Source organism: Cylas formicarius, unplaced genomic scaffold, assembly GCF_029955315.1.
Source record: "Cylas formicarius isolate icCylForm1 unplaced genomic scaffold, icCylForm1.1 PGA_scaffold_6__28_contigs__length_40554024, whole genome shotgun sequence".
NCBI classification, from domain to species: Eukaryota; Metazoa; Arthropoda; class Insecta; order Coleoptera; family Brentidae; genus Cylas; species Cylas formicarius.
Window position 1 is genome coordinate 29,481,679 of NW_026844347.1, and position 19,926 is coordinate 29,501,604.

Genomic DNA, 19,926 nt, shown 5'->3' on the forward strand with positions numbered 1-19,926 from the left:
ATTGATTTCCAGATTTGCAAAATTTATTAAAATTCGACTCAAAATAGTGAAACTTATAGCAGAATATTTTCAATTACCTGAACCTCGTCCAATTTTTATTTATCTCTAAGAAGAGTGGTTCAAACAAAAAACAATTGTTTTTAAACCGCCGTTTTAAAGAAATACTGCTGGTCGAAGATATGGCGACAGAACCCATTAGGTCAAGTTAACAACATAATCTAGCATAGGCAAATTTAGATGTACATAAATGCAAAACATTGTTTTTTTACAATAGGTACCCTATGGGTGCAATAGTCAAAACTTGTAAAAGCTTCTTCAAAATTGCTAAAGAAATGAGATTAAAACATTATTTCACTATAAATAAAATACACCTACAGTAGAATCCCAACCACTATTATCAGGATTATTTAAACCCATCGTTGTGACGACTGAAACATAACGACCGAAAATAGTCCGAGAAACACGCTCCCTTTATGCTATTCGGCTAGATTTAGATATCGCCACCATAGCTTACCAGCTACATTATTTGTTACCGCCCGAATTCGAGCTAATTTAAGTTAAATCGCATAAGTATGTCGAAATGCAGAAATCTTTGGCAATATGGCAACAACGTACATTCCTTGTCTCGCGGCTCGTCGATTCCAACGGTTTGGACATGGTTTGGGCGTGTTTTTGTCATCTCTTGATATTTTTCGATATCGGGATACTCGTACTTTGACAACACAACTTTGACTACAAATTTCATCAAATGTTCCATGAAAGGCTACAAAGAGTTAAAAGAAATGTACACCATGTTGCAAAAAGAATTCGCTTTTACTTTATTATCAGGGATTCGTTAATGATGGAACAGCATTAAGAAAAAATAATTACTATAATTGGTATACAGTTTTGCTTCATCGTTTGCATTAGGTATCATATTTTTAATCAGAAGAGGCACAACTGACTTGAATGAAAGCAATATTTGCCTGAGGAACCTAAATAAGATGAATCGTATTTATTAAAACAAAATACGGACCTTAATCTTTTAACACTATAATAAAGATTCTTGTTCTAGATTTATATATGGGTTATTTATGGTACGATTGATTTAAATTTTATGTCACATGAGAAAGCCCCGAAAATTTCTACGCAGGGGCACACCTACAAGCTGCAGCGAGATACCAGCTTTCAATGCTGCATAACAGAAAATTCCTCGCGCTATATGCTGACGCACAATCAGAGGGAAATACGGAAACACGAAGTTTTTCAAATGATAAAACAATTTTATTGCTATAGCCACCTCTGAAATTCGTATCGAAGATATAATGCAAATTTGTTTAATGATACATCGTTATACGGCAATTAACTTTGCTTAAGACGACGCTATGCCGGGTATCGGGTGAAACGCAGGCAGAAAGTAATGTTCCTATGATGCGTCATGAATCGGCTCGCCAAATCTATTAATCAGCCGCAGAGCTCAGTCAGGTTTTCGCTGTGTCGTCAAAGCGATAACGATCTTTTATCACCGCAGAGTAAAGTCAGACCGAGAACAAAACCTTCTTCTGCACTGGGTATCCATATCCAAGGCAACAAGAAATCCCACCATACTTCGAACTGTTTGTGCCACAACTGCAACAACGGAGCGACGAGTGAAGCGGATAAGTGGGGAGAGCCGAGGACTATTGAGTCGAGTCGGCTGATTGTCACGTTGTAAACATCTTTCTTGCTTGAATTCTAGGCCGTATTAGCCTAATTTGGTCTTGATCATCTTAGAAATAGCTCGTACGATGACGTAACAGATGTAGTGATTCTTGTTTCATCGAAATTGAGTGTAGTGCTAACGAGAAACAGCATGGCAGAGTCGAGGCAGGACAATTTTCAGTCGTGTTGCAGGCTGTGCCTCTCCGACCGGCAAGAAACTTTTAAGTCTGTTTTCGACGCCTCTCTGAATCACAAAGACTTGCCGCAAAAGATAATGCAATTTGTATCCATCGAGGTAAGTCGTCGTGCCTTTCTTGTCTCTTAAATGTTATTAGAGTGCCTTGATATTAGTTAAAATTCTCATCCGAAATACTGCATCGCATGCGATATTCCACCCATGTTGGGAACCGGCCGTAAAGGCGAAAGTCTCGTAAAGAACGCGTTCAATGTCGACCTTATTGCGTACTTGGCCAACTGTTGCAAGTCTACGCTGGCTTCGTCGTTGAAGTGAATGGAAAGATGGCCGCACATGTTCGTGCCGATAAATTTGATATTGGCGTTCAATACTGACGGCGTTTTTCGCGTAATTCCTCTTTAATATTCATTGGTGATGTAAAATATTTTCGTTTCATGTCTGCAGAGATGTACTTTTTAGATGTTATCGTGACTTGATCAGGTCTCATTGAGAGCTACGTCACCACACAGTCATTAATATACAAACATTTTAATGAGTGATACATTTTTATGGCGGTTTTTTGTGTAGAAGATTGGACGAATCTAATTAGAGAGTGGGATGAATCTTTACGTATTGTGTGGGTGATTGAACAATTCTAGAAGAGGTGGAATTCTGTTTCTTTGTTTTGCTTTCAGTTTGTTGTTTATTAATCTTATGAAACACTACAGCGGGGTTACTTTTTTGGAAAATTTCATGCAAATTAAATCTGGATTCTATTAATATTTGAATTTTTCCGACCCATAAGGAGGTGCCCTGCCTATAGTATAGCTGTTAAATTACATGACATATTTGATTCACGTGACGGTATCACGATCAATAAATTCCAGCATGAATTCAACGATTCACGGTTTATTATGTATGAAATTTCATCTTTAGAATTTTGTAGGTTTCTGATTAAAATATCCTTTTGTATCTATTATATGAGTTATAATAACATTGAAGTTATTTTGAGGTTGGAAATATATAGGTATAAATAAACTTGTACTACAGCGAGCACGAAATGGCTAACAGCACCGGATGCAACGAAATTGTTAACATGCAATTTATTGGCAAAACTTTGATTTAGGAGCACCGCTATATTTAAAAGATTTTTAATACCCTCCTGCGTAGTTATTTACTGTGTGCAACAAAAATAAGTGTCCTGTGGATTGGATTGAGTATGATCATTGCTTTATTGCTTCGAATGAACTAGAAACATTTTGTCACCGTAACAGAAAAAAATAACTTAATTTCAAATTTTAATTAAAACATAGAAACAAAAAAATAAAAGCTCGATGCAGCTTGCCAAAAAACACTCCGCATCTCAAGTTTTCTTCAAAATTTTAATGTTTAACAAAGAGTTTTAGTTCCTCTTGCATTAATAAATGGGCGTCAGTTTTTTTGCATATTTGATATCTTCAAAACGGATCCATAAAATTTACTCTCACGGAAACGTATACACGTATGACAACGTCAGCATAAACCTCGAGGATAAGCGCATGCAAAATTTACAAACTTCGATCGTTGAGGCGAATACATATTATCGGTCATTTTTGCATTGCACCTTGTGGTTCATGAAAAGTGGTAAAAAGCAGTAATTTAAGAATAAAACGCAAAATCATAAGGATTATGTGCAGGTACGTAATATATCACGATATCAAAGAAAAATAACGTAGAAATTTGAAATATAATAAATGCCTAACAATAATAAAAGCATATGTAATAAAAGCATAAAAATAAAAATAAGGGAAACTAAGCAAAACAAAATAAATGAAAAATATAGGACTGAGATATTTGATAGATGATGAAAGGAAGGGTGAAAACTTTTCAACAAATAAAATATTATTTTTTGATAGTAATAGTGGTAATAATAGTAATAATTTGCTAGTCAAAATTTTTTGACATCTTTAATTTCCAAACTAGACCAACTAAAGCTTATAGGCTATTTTAGAAATGTGTAATAAAATGGAAAATTCCGTCCAGTTCCTCTCAATTTCGGTATCGGACCAACAAATAGATTTTGTTTTTGTTAATTAGAACGAAGAGGCGATGACAGTTCCTTAGATGACGAAGACTATTAAGATGTATAATTTTATTTAATTAAAAATAATGGTGCTTCATAATATGTACATTAATGCCCATTTTTTTATTGTGTCGTTGGCCTTTTTGAGATATACTTTAATGTTTTTGAATTCTTACCGGTATTATTGATAATTGAGATAAAACGGCTCTTATTGCTCGTTCTCATTACTTCCAACTTTTCTCAGTCATGTTGGCGATAGTTTTCTTGTTTCCGTTTTGCGTTCCTAGCCGACACGCACCATCATACTTCCACACATCTGATCTACGATATTAGTTTGTAGCTTCCAAAATAGTGATAGGTAATGGACATGAGTTACGGTACTAAGAAAGGGCAGTGAATAAATTATTTTTTTTTTAATTAGTTATACGGACGTATTTATTTCCCTTCTTTATGTTCTGCCTTTCCAAACACGTGCTCTGTAATGGTAATTTTATTTTTGCCTCTTTTCTTGAACACGAACGACTTCAAAGACTAATATTTAAAAAATCCATTGTCGAGAGTAATGATCCGATAATGACTTTTTAAATAAATTATAATAAAATTTAATTATAATTATAAAGAAATGTAGTTCAGTAATGCAACAGAGGGTTCTGACGAAAAAAATTGGATGAAGTTCTGTAATTCATTCCAAATTGCTGCTGGAAATTCAACGTTTAACAAAAAACTCTTTCTTTCGGATCTGCGGTCAACAATTAAGAGGTAGAACTAGATATTCAAAATAGATACAGGATCGGCTTGAAAATATTTATCTATATATTTTATTTCTTATTAAAAATGTGTTTCACTTGGGCCTATTCTTTATATTATAGTACTCCAAATAGGTTTAGGTATGAAAAAAAAATCTGAATTACCAAAGAAACTTCCGCAGGCTGTGGGACTTGTAGGTAGCCTCAGGTATTGATTGTCTCGTTGATGACCGAAAGGATATTAATAATATTTGAAAAAATACTCGTTAGAATTATTTTTGTCATTTTGACGCAAATAGAAGTCTATAATATCAATTTACATTTCGAGTATTCTATATGTGTAAAAAAAAACACTTTTTTAGATTTTGGACAGTGATAGATTATCAATACACATATGTGACGAATGTATAACACGGCTAGAGGCATGGAATACGTATAAAAACCAGTGTCTCCAAAATCAAAGCATTCTGATAGAATGGTTAAAAAAATCTACGAACGTCAATGATATATCCGATTCAGTAAGTTTTAATAAACCCCGTGTGCGAATACACGATTTAAAAAAAAATATTTTTAGCATGTCCATATAAAAACGGAACCATCTGATGAACACGAGCCCGATATAATTAATCCTGACCTATTATTACAACCTAAACTCGAGCCTTTAGATATAAGTTCTGTGGACGAAGACTACAACGATCTGCCTCCGCCATTAACTCCTCACAACCCAGAGGAACATGATTTTTTGGAAAACGGAGAGGAAACCATTCAAGGTAGCAATTTCAGAAGTAATTCTAAAAAATTACACACTTTACGAATATGTACTGTTTTAGATGACGGAAAAACGTGCCTCCAGTGCAATAAATCTTTTAGCTCGGTCGCAAATAGAAAAAGACACGAGCAACACGCTCACAAAAGTGCATTTAAAAGGTCTCAGATGTGCGAAATTCGACCTGCAGTGGACGTTTCGCTAAATAATACTTCTTCAGAAAATACCAAGGCCGGTATGTATAAAATAAATCCCGATGCAAATGGCCTTTTCATACCGCGTTTTAGATCCGACATTAGACGAATCATCTCAAGACAGTCAGTCGCAAAATTCGGAAGAGTCGACAATCGAACCGTCCTCCCAAGATAATCAACAAAAAATTGAATTCGCCGCTGGGTTAAAGCTATTCCAGAAAGATTCGGCACCGATCGAGTTCGAAGCCCTTTCCAAAATCGAATTGAGTTACTTGGAGAAATGCAAGGCAATGGTCGCAATGTATAAAACGTTGAAATGCGCTTGTCACAAAATTCAGCACGCCAGTTTGAGGGGACTTTTATCCCATTTGCGTGCATTACGGATTTGGTTCCCCTTATTTACCTGTTATCATTGCATGATTTCTTTCACCGATCGTTCGACGTTCACCAGGCATCACGTGAGATGCAGCAAAAAGCAATTGGAGACCCTAACGAAACTCTCTAATCTTAAGAAAAGGAGCGAAATCAAAACGAGATTGTATCAGAATTTCAAATGCGTTCGGTGTAAATTCATGTACAGCTTCCACGAAGACTACTGCCAGCACGTAAATGAGGACCACGGTTCTGGTGATCCTCCGTTCTACTGCTCGTGTAGAAACGCATTCGACAGTGCCGACGACTATAAGCGACACGTCTATGACTCGTGTTTGATCTCTTACTATTGCGACCTTTGTTTCGAAACGTTTACCTCACTTGACGACTTTCAAAGCCACGCCCAAGAAATGCACGACAATTCCGAGGGTTTCGTTCTTCTTCAGGACGATAACTACACCAAAAGACCCAAGCACACACCCGCTGCTTCTACTAGACACAATAATGACCAATCGCTCGTCGTTACAGGTAAGCGCAAGTATAAACTAAAACAAATTCTATTCCGCATCTGTTGCTATGTGATATCATCAATGTTTTCAATGTATAGTGCTTTCACAGTGGTTTTGACTAGTTAATTTACATTACTAGTGGTATGTTCCGGACAAGCTAAAACCATCTATCTGTGAAAGCACTATAACAAGGAAAAGAATACGTAATATTTTGATTTTACTTATATATCTGTATTTTTTTTAAATATTTGCTGAAGGCAAAATTTTGCCGCTACATTTACGATAAGTTGCTAGAAATTCGTGTTATTCGTTTTAGGCAAAAGGGAACGTAGACAGTCCTCGAAAAATCCACCGAGTATGACTACGGCAGACTTCGAGGAAAATTGCAAAGATATCCCAACTAAACTTCTTATCAACACGATTGTTCCTCAATCGGATAAGGACCCCAAAGCTCCAGCCAAGTGCCCGATATGCCAAAAGGAATATTCCAATACTTACAATATGGTGCGCCATTACAGGACCCATATAGATAAAGACCAAGTAGTGGCCGCCAACCTCTCAGACGACGCAAACTCTTCGTATTATTCTTGCCCAGACTGTGGCGGAATGTTTGCAAACGAAGAGTGGGTACAGCATATACAGGAGAACCACGAACCTCAAACGTGCACGGAATGCGAAAAGACTTTCCAATTCCAAACGGAACTGGATCAACATCGCAGCGTTCATTTAAATTTGAAGATTAGCAGAGATTCAAAGACCCATTCTTACAAAACAACTATGCTGAGTCCCGAAGACGAAGACCAATTGCCCGGCGGGATAATGTTAATGTGTGAATTTTGCGACGCAATGTTCCCTAGTAAAGAAGACCTTAAACAACACAAGATCATGCACGATATGTCGATGGACGAGGACGACGCTCCTATGCTCGAGGTTAACGGCGAATTTGAAGATCTGAAAGACATCAAACTCGACAAATTCGAATGTCTCGAGTGCGACAGACAGTACAGTAGTGCCAAATCTCTTCGGGAGCATAACAAACACGTGCACGGATACATGAAGCAAAGCGAATATCCGAAACAGTGCGATTATTGCGAAAAAGTCTGTACCACCGGCGCGGCTCTATTTCTTCACAAGCAAATGCACGAACGTATGATGTTGGGAGATTTTAAGAAAGCTAAAGCGGCACCCGTTAAAGCGCGTAAGAAAAGTACCACCCTCGAGGAGGAGGAGGAGGAATCTTATCACACCTGCAAACGTTGCTTTAAGGTGTTTTCGTCCAAGTATAATCTGAAAGCTCACATGAAATGTCACGGGATAAGTCCTCCCAAGAAAGGATCGAAGAGGCTGACTTGCGATATATGTAAAGTGACGTTTGACAACGACGACGAGCTGATCGAGCACAAAGAATTAGAACACGGTATGAATTTGGACGAGATGCCCGACTTGACGAACGAAACGGAGGAGGACACGAAGATGCCTATCGTGTACACGTGCGACGTGTGCGTCATAACTTGCAACTCGAGGGCGGCCCTTAAGAAACACAAAGAGACTCATGCTAAAGAGGGCGCCAAACCGGTCGTTCCAAAGACTAAGAATACCTCGATTTACTGTAAATATTGCAAAATAGCTTTCAACAGCACCATGGAATTAACGAGACACATGCACGTCGAACACGCGGAGTCCGCGAAGCCGAAAGAAGTGCCAGGAGGTGAGAAAAATATTAAACCCTTTAAGTGTCCGATTTGCGGTAAGGGTTTCGCCACTTCGGGAGCAATGACGGCCCACGCGGGTTGGCACAAACGCAGCAAGGGACTCGCAGAAGGCCCCAATACACCCCAGCAGACGATGGCAAACAAAATAAACAAACAAATAAGAGTAATTCAAAAGATCGCAGATGCCGCCGCTAGTAAGCCAAAGAATAACGTCGTATCTGAATTCCGCTGTTCTACTTGTTTGGCCGAACTGCCAAACGACACAGCTTTGCAAATTCATATTCTCGAAAAGCACCGCAGCGTAAACGCCATTATGCTGATACCCCGATGCAACACGTGCAGTCAAGATTTCGAGACTCAAGAGGAATATGACACTCATAAACGTTTCCACGATTTCCTAGAGAGACAAAAGAAACACGATATGCAAAAATCGGAACTGCCACAGGCCGGCGTGGGTTCTGCTAAACCAAAGTTCCCGTGTCAATATTGCAAATCTTCGTTTAGCAGAAGTGACACTCTCAACACCCATATCAAACAGCATCATCAAGAGCACGTGGTCACAGAGTTTAAGTGCAACCAGTGTGACAGGGTATTTGATAAACAAAATTCTTTGAGCATTCATCTGAAAGTCCACGAGAAGCAGAAAGCTATCGGGGGAGGAGGGTCGAAATCTCAGTTTTCTTGTTCGATTTGCAACATGAGGTTCAACTTACCCAAAGATCTGAGGATGCACACCATCAACGCCCATCCGTTTTGAAGGCACGTGTTAGAGTTAACTATTTAGCCAAGAAGCTGAAGATACTTATAGACTGATATGTGTACATATTATTGAAAAAAAAAAAAGTTTATTATACATTAGTTATTTTTCATTTAACAACGTGTAGGTGCTAACTGCAGTCATGATTAGAAATATTTGACATTCCGTTGCCAGAATTTATCATGCACCTCTTGTTTTCTGAATATGTTTATTCCTTTTTTTTTGTTCAACTGTATTAATAAATTTCATAAAGAGTTAAATGTTTTAGATTTTCTTCATTTGCAAAATTGGATAGATTGTAAGTCATGCCAACCTAAATTTAAAAAACAATTGCTGCTGAATTGCTTGAAGAAAAAGACAATTAACCAGATAAAATTTATTTACATGTAAATGGCATTTTAATACATTCTCAAAATATGTATGTGCTTTTATGGAAAGCACGGCATCCGAATTACGAGTAAATTATAAAAGACATCATCTCGCTACATCGATTATTATTGTTAGACAAATTCACAACTTTTCGATAACTGGACGCAAGATAAAGTAATGCTAAAATCATGCTTAACCTACAAGGCTAAAAATACTATAACTTTTTTTTCTTATCATGAAAAGAACAGAATTTTGATTTTTACAAATTTGATTTTAAACACGTTTTGTACTTACTACTGTGCTAAGCAATCAAAAAACGAAATTAGCAAACTTTCATAGTTTTCTGAAAAAAAAGTGGGATTGCTTTCGTCTAAAAAGTCAATTTTCCCCATTCTAAAATAAGGGTAGTCAAGTATGATGGATTTAGTAGGTGAAGAATGAAGGAAGAACATAATCTTTGTAAGAAATAGAAAATTTGTTCTAGTTCCCTCCTTCGGTATAGTGATCAGGCAGTTAACTTAATGACTTTTGACATTTGAACAGTTAGAAAAAAGCTCAATGTCTGTCAAAAAATTACGATTTTTAGTAATTTTTTGCAACTGTGCATTTTTCTTTTTTATTTTTCGCATATTTTTGAAAAAAGCGTAATAATGAGAATAAAAAAAATACCCTTGGTGATGGTCATTCAGAAACAAAAAGCCGGAATACAAGAATTTTGACAACACCGATTGAAGAAATAGAATTGTAGCATTTTTTTAACTTTTTGTAGCATGTGGTTCGATATAAAATTGCGCAACTTTTCTTTAGTTTAACCGGTTTTTACCTTTATCTTTTACACAATGTATAAACCACTAAATACTTAAAATAATATTTAACAACAGTACCATGGTAAATTATTGTTGCCCGATCATATTTCCGTAGAAAACAATCCCACTCCAACTATGAACAAAAATTCAGTGTTAATAGAACCACTTTAGCTTTAAATGTAATTCTACATGAAATAAATAACAACTCGATGTTCTTGACAACCAGATAATCACTTTAACAACCACTTCAACAAAACACTGTCCGTAGCTAGTGCTACATATACTTACCATACGCGTGACTTACTTACACACACATGCGAATTCGGTCATTTATTAAATTTGTAATTCGTTTAATCGATAATATTAGGCAGTGGTATTAATTGTGGGAGCGATTTCAATACCGGAGACGGTCTGCAGGAGCGCAGCGTTCGCATTGCAGTCTGGTGGAGTCGCCAGTGGCATAGACGATGCAGTGACGAAACTCACTTCTTCCAAGTCGCGTTGCAGTTTGCTTAGGGGCGGGCACTGTTGGACCACCGATTGTATGCTTTGAAATACCTGTGCAAAAAAAGTCCAAGGGTTAAATTTGTGAATTTTACGATAGTTAAAAATACTGGAATCAATATGCGAACTAAAAGTTGCTAAACCGAAACAATTTGCCTCTTTATTTAATTTTCCGACACATCAATTTCTCTTCCGTTTCCTCACCGTACCTTTATCCCTCCGATCAGGCAGATCGCTTTTGTCTTTTTGAGCCGTGCTGATCGACTTTTTTTAGTTTTTTTTTGCGATTTTAAAAGACTTGCGACTTTTTTAAAATTGTTTCGTTATCAATGTGTGTGCCTCTTTAAGGAATAAATACAATGACGTGACTTTTTTTGTTATTAGATATTTAAAAAATAATATCTTTGTAATAAAAAAAAAGAATAAAATAATTTAAAGTAAAAAAAAGTGCATTTTGTCATATTTTTTCACATTACGGGATATTAAGAAATTTAAGAAATGAAAAACTCTAATTTACTATGGTATCTTATTAACAAAAAGACATGTGGCGACATTGTAAACGAATGGAAATCAAAAATCACGCGATTAAATTTTTTACCTCTAATGCCTTGTCGATTGCTTCGTACTGTCTCTTGTTTTCAATAACGGCGTCCTTCAGGTTTTCAGACAACACTTGCTTGCTCGCCGAAAACTCGTGACCCAGTTCATTCAAGCACTTTTCCTTTTGAGCTAACTTTTCTTTCAGAACGGGTATCTACGAGAATATAAATTATAACCGACACATGGATATCCTTTAAAAATCCGCTTTACCTCCTTTTGCAAAAGAAAAAGCCTTCCAAGAACTTGAGCAGAAGGCGTTTCCCCAGTTTCGCTCCACCTCTGCATCTCTTTCTCGACCTCGTCCTCCTTTAACTTCATTTCAAGTTCAGCTTTAGCCAAAGCCGTTGAAAGCTCGCAAACGTCTTGATTCAATTTCTGAAAAGACAGTTTTCCAGATTTTCCAATGTATTACGATATAATCGCAACTCACCTCGACCTGTTCCCTCTGATTGTTCAACTCCGTTTTGACGTTGTCTATTTCGTTATTCTTCTTGGTCAACTGATTCATCAGTTCTTTAATCTCGGTCTTTAATCGGGCACCTAAAATCTCCCAGTCCTTAAGCTGCTTCACCACTATTTTGTTCGTCTCTCTATGTTTGTCTATTTGTTCCGCCAAGTTGTCCCTCTGATCTTGCAGTTCGTTCATGCAATCGTCATTTTCCAACTGAATTATCCGTATCACTTTGAGCAGCCTAGTTATAACGTTATCGACTTCTATAACTTGGTCCACGAGCGGGAACGAGGGGAATTTTTCACTCAAAGAATGCACGTCGCTGGTAAACGAGGTGTTCAGACTTCCCGAGTAACTTAAACTGTTGGGCTCCGAATATTGACGGTTAAATATGGCTTGCGAAACGTCCCTCAAACTTTCGCTGTTCGATATTCTGGAGCTTAACATACTTCCATGACCCGACGAAATCATGTTATGCGAGTGACCTACAGGAAATATTTGGAAATGTGGTTCTGCGATAATTTTAGTATCTTTACCATCTGGTACCACAACGTCCTCGAGTACGTGTTCCATCATGAGACACGGCTCGGTTTCTAAATCGAGCATTTCATTAGAAGTACTCTTGTCGGTGCAGGTGTTTTCTCTTCTCACGTCTCGACCAATCGCCGCGTTTCTTATGGCATTTATCACAGCAGAAACAAACGACGATCCTTTACCGTTAGGAGAATTTTTTTGTTCTATGAACAGACGAGCTTTCTCGGGAGTCGACTCAAGACTACTGCCGCTGTTGTTGTAGGCTTCATTGTGATAGATGACGTCCTGAATGAGAAATTAAACGAAATAAATTAACGAAACCGAATTTTCAAGTACAACTACCTCTAGTTCTTGATCCGATATACTGTAAGCTATAACAAGTTCCTCCGCTAAACCATTGAGCCTCTCGATCAAGGAGGAAAGAGCTACAGCCGCTCCAGACACGGAACTTCCCTGGTGGACCAGTAACTCCCTACTTTTTGTCTCGATGCTCCCGATTCGAGCCAACAGTCCGAGATTCTCGATGCGCCTTTGCTCACATAGCTTGGTTAGCTGTTTGGAGTTTTCCTGTTCTTTTTCCAACTCTTCTTCTTTATCCGCGGACAGTTGCTGAAAGTCGGCAGAACAGAAATTAACACTGCTACTCAAGATGTATTGCCTCACCTTAAGTTTTTTAATTTCATTTTCCGCTTCCTTCAAGGCATCCGATATTGTGGTTTTCTCTGCCTGCATAAACTCTTGAAGCTCGATACTTTCTGACTCGAGGTCTTGGTGTTGTTGCAATAAAATTTTCTGAGCGGTTAAGCTCTTATCTAAGTCTATGTGTAAAGATCTGCAGTAACTGTTCAGTCGGGCGATCTCTTCCTCCTGGCGGATCACCACTTGGCTCACATTGCTAAACCTCGATTCCAGCACCATTAGGCTGTCGCTGGAGGAATTGGCATCTAAAACGGGCGAAAAAAAATTAAAATTATAACTCGATTGAAGTGTTGGAAAACATTTTACCAAATGTTTCCTAATTGTAAAGCCGATAGAATTACAAGTACTTAAAAAAATGGTATGCGTTGGGATACATTGGTAATCTAATAATCTCATTCTAATTGTTTTCGTCGACAGCTTATCAGCTTCAGATAGCTTTTAATCAATTGAAACCGTATTATATGACAATGTAACAGAGGCATGTCCAACATTGCTTTGACAAATAAAATTAGGGAGGACTGTGATCGTACCCAGGATATAAAGCGTAATAAAAACACGTCCCGCCTCTTTGAGTGACAACTCGAACGTTTTATGTTGTTATAAATTATTTCCATCCTGAGCAATTTAAGGTATACAGTCGGTAAAAAAAGTGTCCATCACTTACGTTTAATGAAAAGAAAAATATTTCAAGTAAATATCGTCAATCTCATTAAGAGCGATAAAAATAAAATAAAAATCATTTGAAACACTTTATTTAAACGATAAGAAATAAAGCAGTTTTGGTTAGTTTCTTAAAGTCTAATAATTTGCTTTAATAATGGCATTAAGTCATTTTGGAAGACTTAAAACAAGCTTTCTTGTAACTTCTGGCGATATGTTTTCCCACTCTTCTTTTATCTTATTTTTCAGGTCTTCTTTACTCGTAACTTGATGTTGTTTCACTCGCCGCTTTAATTCTTCCCACATGTGCTCTATGGGGTTAACATCGAGAGATTATGGTGATGTATGAAGTTGTTGGCGGACATTATGGATCATATAGTGACGTACAAGAGTAGCAGTGTGTTTAGGATCGTTATCCTGTTGGAATAAACAAAGTCTCTCCAGGTTAAGACCCAAAAAGATTAATTTTTGTTTCGTCACTAAAGATAACGTTTTCCTAAAACTCCCTAGTTTTGTTAATGTGCTCTCGGGCTAATTCCAAACGATTTTTTCGATTTTTTTCCGAAATTAATGGCTTCTTCCTGGCAACGCGGCCGTTAAAACTTGATCGATGTTTCTAATCGTTTGAGGGCTAACATTTTTTGAGAATCTTTCCTGATTTCCTCTGCAAGTTTAGGTTAGCGTCTGTTTTAGAACTAATTCTATTTTTTTTCAAAACAGAAGACTCTTCTAGTGCAAATAACCTCCTGGGACAACCAGAGCGTGGCAGCACTTTATAAGATCAGGTGGATTTGTATTGATTTATTACATACTGTACAGTTTAATGTGATTTTCATAATTATTTTACCAATATCTCTACAGGATTTTTTCTCCCTCGATCATTTTTCTTTGCTATTTCAAAACCACTCAAAAGTGCCGTCAAAAATGAACAAGTCTAACTCACTTGTTTAAGCGAAATTTGATACAAGCTAATTGGATAAAATATTGATAATTAACGGTTCCACATGCAGTTCTGAATAGTGATTTATTAAAGTGTATGGAGACTTATTTGATCTAATTTCGTGCTTACAAAACTGCATTATTTTTTATCGTTCAAATAAAGTGTCTCAAATGATTTTTATTTTATTTTTATTACTCTTAATGGGATTGCCGGTATTTACTTGAAATGTATTTCTCATTAAATGTAAGTGAAAGAAGAAACTAAAAGAAAACTGAAAAAATTCTATGTGTACGGAGACTTTTTTGTAAATTTCAGGATGCATTTAGCTAACAAGGGTCTTTCCAGGATTCGTCTGATGACAAGTGCAATCCAAACTTACCATCACATTCTCCACTCTCCGCCTGTCCCAGTATGGCCAAGACCCTTTGCGAATTGTTTGTCAATTCTTCCCGCAATCCTTCTTTTTCCACCTTCTCCTCCCTTAACCTTTCCTCAGTCTCTTTTAATTTCTCAGTCTGCGCTTTGTGATCATTACGTAACGCCTGGCATTGTTCCGCAAGGCTTTTCAGTTGTTCTTTCATTTTCTCAATATCGCCGGCCGTCATATTAACCTGAACACTTTTCACACAAATGTCCTTGACGGCGGGATCCTTGGGAGCGATAAGCGTCCCACTGAGCGCTTTTTCGATATCGCTCATCGTCAAGGCCGTTTGAACGTTGGTCTCGTGGTAGATTCTCGTTTTCTGTTTCGGTTTCGTTACGTACAGTGAGCTAAACATTTTGGATGGAGTATTTTCTCGTGAGCTTTTTCTTAAAACCGTGGCGTTTAAACTCGGCTCCTTGTTGGACGATTTCTTTCCATCTTTGGGGTTTTCGAGAGATTTCTCTTTCCTCCGGCGAGGTAAGGTGGCGTACTTTTCTATGGTTTTGCTCTCCATTTGGGTAAGCTTCTGCTTGCCGTCTACCGGACCCCGAAGAGATCGCGTCATCAATGGTGCCGGTTTACTATTAACCGAAGGCCACCGTCCGTCATCCGAAGGAGTAGTTTGGGATGTTCGGGTCGGAGGGTTCACGCAGGTGGCGCGAACAGATAGCGATCTTTTAAGGTCCCTTTTGTTTAAATCTAAATTGGCAGGAGTAGGTCGCGTCCTATTATTAGCAGAGGAAGTTTTAGGGCAGTTTCTGGATTGCAATCTGTCCGCTGACCTGAGACGCGACGCCGAGTCGGAAGCTGGAGTGATCGGAGGTTTCGATCGCGAACGCTCTTTAGACGATACGGTAGATTTGCTCTTGGGTTCCGAGGAAGAAGGCTGCTTCTTTTTGGTAGCGGCTAAATTACTCCTTCTGGTGCAACGCGTTTGGGATCCGCTCACCGACGAACTTTCGCTTCCGTTCTCGCTGGTGACGTCCCCGTTTCGTAAAGTGTAATCCTCTAATAACGTAGAGTTTTTTCGCACTAGTATATTGTAGGCCTCTTCGTAATTGGAACAGTAACTAACTATTGACGAGTCGCACGATCGTGCGCCATTGAGAATCTCGCCGTCGTGAGACAGAACGCTAAGCGCTCTGCGATACTCGATCGTTTCGATCACTTCCACGCCACTGTCACTACCCTCGCACGGGGGTTTATTGTCACGGTCTAGGACGTCCAGTTGTTGCCTCTCGATGACCGTTATGTTGGAAGAATTGAAACCGTGTATCGTTGTATCGGCGTCGGTTTCGTCGTCAACAACCAAACCTTTATCGACATCTGGTGCGTTAGTCGACGTAATGACATCGGGCAGCAGCAAACTGCTGTCCGCGTCAACTGAATGCGGAACGATCGGTGGGGGAGGTTCGGTGTCCATGATTTTTTAGCAACGCATCGGACTATTCATTCTGAAACAAAATAGAACAACTATAAATAAGAGTTATTCAAATCGTTGCCAAAATCGATTCCGATTGTGACTTCAGCGGTTAATCAGCGTTATGGTGTCACCATTTAAAACAGAAAAAGTTTTTAATAGACAGCGTCTCATCAGTCATCGACCTAGGTCAATAAATAGTGATCTAAAAATATGGTGCAAATGCAGATGTATATACGAACTGATACACCGCGCTCGGCTTAAACCCGGGGTCATTCTCTAAATACGTTAAATTGCTAATTGCAATTGCATCGCTTCTGGTCTGCTCTAGACTCCCACGAGCATTTGATCTACTTGCTAAACACTCAGTGATTTAAGGGACTGATTATTGTTATATATTATATAATGCATATTATATTGTTATATATTATATAATATTATATATATTATATAATGCAGGTGTTTAAAAATTATAAAATAAATTTTTATCATTAAATTCCACACGCCCATGCTTGATAAAAACACCTAAAACCCGACTTTCTGTTTTTCAATTCGTTTCGTATTGACTATAACTGGCAAATTTATCATTCAGAAATAACCGTCTGCATTAACTTTTAAACTCTTCGAAAATATACCCCATTATAATAAAAAAACGGTTATTACTTTCCCAGTATCTGTTAAACACAAATAAAAAGTTAAAACCTTTAAAATATGCCAAAACTGTGCCGTTGTTCGTTAAGAGTTAAACGATTTCGAAGTTTTCACCACTACCACAAGCGCAAATAAAATAAATTGAGAAACCTCTATTTATTGCGATGACACTTTTTCCCGTGGAAGTACAGGGTACTTTAAAGGTTTGCAGCAGGATTTTTGCAGCCTGTATTTTCATAATTTTGAAAAGATTAAAATAATTCGGAGATAATAGGTACGGGACGTAAAAATTTTATGAAAAAAAGTGTTTTAATGAAACTGAAAAATCGTTCTAAAAGATACCTAAACGAGTCTCCGAATAAACATAATGGTAAGAATTTTAATATGCTCTCAGAGCTAGAGATATTTTTCTAATAAGCTATATAACAAAAAAACGTATCTAGATAATTAAAATTGTAGATCTTTCTTTAAATTTCACCTCGAGGTCCAGTCAAGATGGCCGCTGACAGATCGTCTATAAGTTTGGATGCAGCATTTTTACGGCAGAATTTTCTCAATAGATGCCTAGGTCTCAGAGTCGCTGTTACTAGGTGAAATGAAATGAGGCATCAGCGGAAAATCATTCCCTTCTCTGCGAAAATATCAATGCCTCCTGCGGCGCATCAATTTTTCCCATGGTTTAGGGCACTATATGGTCGAACCCGTAACCCGAAAAGTAAAAATGCTATTGGACTTTATTCAGGATCTCAAATATGCCCATTTCTTGGGGATTATGACTTTTCCTTATACATTAATAGTTCAGTTAGTTAGTTAGGTAAATACATTTTTAAAACTAAACTACGTTTGCCAAGTGTCAACCTATAATAAAAAACAGAAATTCTGCACAAAAAAATTGCATCGTGTATATCAAGAACGAAGATTTTCAACCAATTTGTAAATTGGCCTCTATAAATACATTCGCCGCAAATAAAAAAAAAACAAAACGAACGATCCGCAATGTTTCTTACAAAGGATAGAAACCGGGACAGATTTGGCCAATCCCACGGACAACCTTAACATTGGGAACTATATCGATTGGCGACGGTGGGAGAGGATATATAAACGATTCGATACGGTGGCGGTTACGAGCACGCAAATCATGGCATTAGAGCAACGAGTAAAATTTTATCGATAAATGAAAAGGCTGACGCAAATAGACCGTATAGAATGGGCCGTCCCAAACGTTTAAAAAATAATGGAAAAATCGGCCACTTAAATTCATTTTTATATCACCGGCATCTCTTAGAACGATCCGGCACTTTCGAATACTGTTTTATAACGATGAAAGTAATGATTTAATTCCGCCTTTTATTATAAAAAAACTAAGCATTCGTGAACAATTAAGTGTTACGTGAAAATTGATCGATGAAAGATCAAATTTGAAATATATACGGATTGCTAATTTGCTTGTAATTTACAGTAGATTCTTGACTGTTACTCTTATTAAGGAAATATCTAATAAAACCGCAGAATTTACAATTATTTCAACAGATATAAAATGCTGTGAAACATCAAGGGAAAATTCTAGTGTTATGTGTGTGCATGCCAATTTTATTAAAACTACTTCTTGCTGTTCTATATTTTATGATTGTCGAAAATCCGCAAAAATTACAAGATTATGGTATGGTATGTACAAAATGGTATGTAAAATCCCAGTGGGGTTAAAATCGGTATGTTTAGCGATTAATGTAACTTTCGAAAAAAAAAATCATTTTCTTAAAGTTTGATTAATTCTGCCGAAAAAATGCCTTCTCTTTAACGTTTGGCAGAATTGTATTTTTTTAAATATATATGTGCATCAGTTTTCGAGGGACAGAAATATTTTTAAGATTTTAAGATCGATGAATTGGATCCGTACATATAGAATAGATAAATTAATCACAATAAATATAGACATTTTGCACATAAATTGTGATTTTGATTTGGGTCGTTTTTATTTAGTGTCTGTATAATGTAGTTTAAAAATTACATCATTTTACGTTTTAAAAACACGTGTATTGCTTGCCTGAAACCAAAATACAGTCATGAGCCATTGAATGCGAGACATGGAGGTAGCGCCTCCCTGCAACTAACTAAACCTGTAGGTACTATGTTCCGTTTAGGAAACGGCAAAAAAATAAAAATTAAATTTTGACAACCTGTATCTCAAAAAGCATTTGAAACAACCCAAAATAATTTTCTACAATAACAACACTTGAGAAATCATAATGGGAAATATCGGAACCTTATTCATTAACACTCTGTACTCTGTAAATGCTAAAAACTTTCTAAAACCAAATAATCAGTTAAAGTAATAAAAGTGGAAGTAATTTTGTATAAAATACGTGTATCCATCGCAAATATTCAACGTAAAAATATATCGACGACGAAGTAAAAATACAATTTCCCCAAGCATTAAGTTTCAAATAATCCGTTCTAAAGCGGAGAAACACGATAGTCCGATATCGATTTCCTCAAATAAAAAGAAATTTCAGAATGCAAAATAAATTGACAAGATGTCGCGTTCTATTTAAGCAGTTCTGGATAATCCACGCAATACATATATTTATTTATTTATACAAGCAAGGTTGCTCAATAGACTGCCTAGGGCTGACCAATTATAGAGCAACATGAATTAGAAACAATAACAAAAAAAATATAACGCTAAGGGCAAATAACAAAGCATACGAATACATGCAGAACTATTATACCTGCGTCCCTTTTAATGTTTCATTACTCTACACCATAAAGACACAATCTATAACGAGTTCAATAAGCTGAGGTTTCACCAAATATTGTTCTTCAGCAATTTTCACGAAAATTTCCCAGGGAGTTGGAAATTCAGTGTGGAAAAAATTATATGCATCGAGTTACAAC

The 19,926-nt window shown here is 37.2% G+C and overlaps 2 protein-coding genes across 5 annotated transcripts in view; one reads left to right on the top strand and one right to left on the bottom strand.

Moving 5' to 3' along the window:
• Nucleotides 1-1,267: 1,267 nt before the first annotated feature.
• LOC132703939 (zinc finger protein 62-like) lies at nt 1,268-9,233 on the top strand. Its single transcript, XM_060673501.1, has 6 exons — nt 1,268-1,975; nt 5,026-5,181; nt 5,238-5,433; nt 5,494-5,664; nt 5,717-6,523; nt 6,821-9,233. Exons 1-6 carry the CDS (start codon nt 1,832-1,834, stop codon nt 8,971-8,973), a joined length of 3,627 nt encoding a protein of 1,208 aa, XP_060529484.1. The 5' UTR covers nt 1,268-1,831; the 3' UTR covers nt 8,974-9,233.
• An 86-nt stretch (nt 9,234-9,319) lies between these two features.
• Nucleotides 9,320-19,926, bottom strand: part of LOC132703941 (centromere-associated protein E) — a 41,012-nt gene continuing 30,405 nt past the window's right edge. For 3 of the 4 annotated variants that reach the window (XM_060673504.1, XM_060673503.1, XM_060673505.1), the window contains 8 exons: nt 14,916-16,414; nt 12,901-13,181; nt 12,580-12,846; nt 12,240-12,522; nt 11,683-12,188; nt 11,463-11,627; nt 11,251-11,406; nt 9,320-10,706 (listed from right to left, as the gene is read on the bottom strand). In XM_060673504.1, the coding sequence (XP_060529487.1) occupies nt 10,512-10,706; nt 11,251-11,406; nt 11,463-11,627; nt 11,683-12,188; nt 12,240-12,522; nt 12,580-12,846; nt 12,901-13,181; nt 14,916-16,383 (3,321 nt within the window). In that variant the 5' untranslated portion in view covers nt 16,384-16,414 and the 3' untranslated portion in view covers nt 9,320-10,511. The remainder of the gene's footprint in view (nt 10,707-11,250; nt 11,407-11,462; nt 11,628-11,682; nt 12,189-12,239; nt 12,523-12,579; nt 12,847-12,900; nt 13,182-14,915; nt 16,415-19,926) is intronic. The other variant, XM_060673502.1, reaches the window with a different exon arrangement.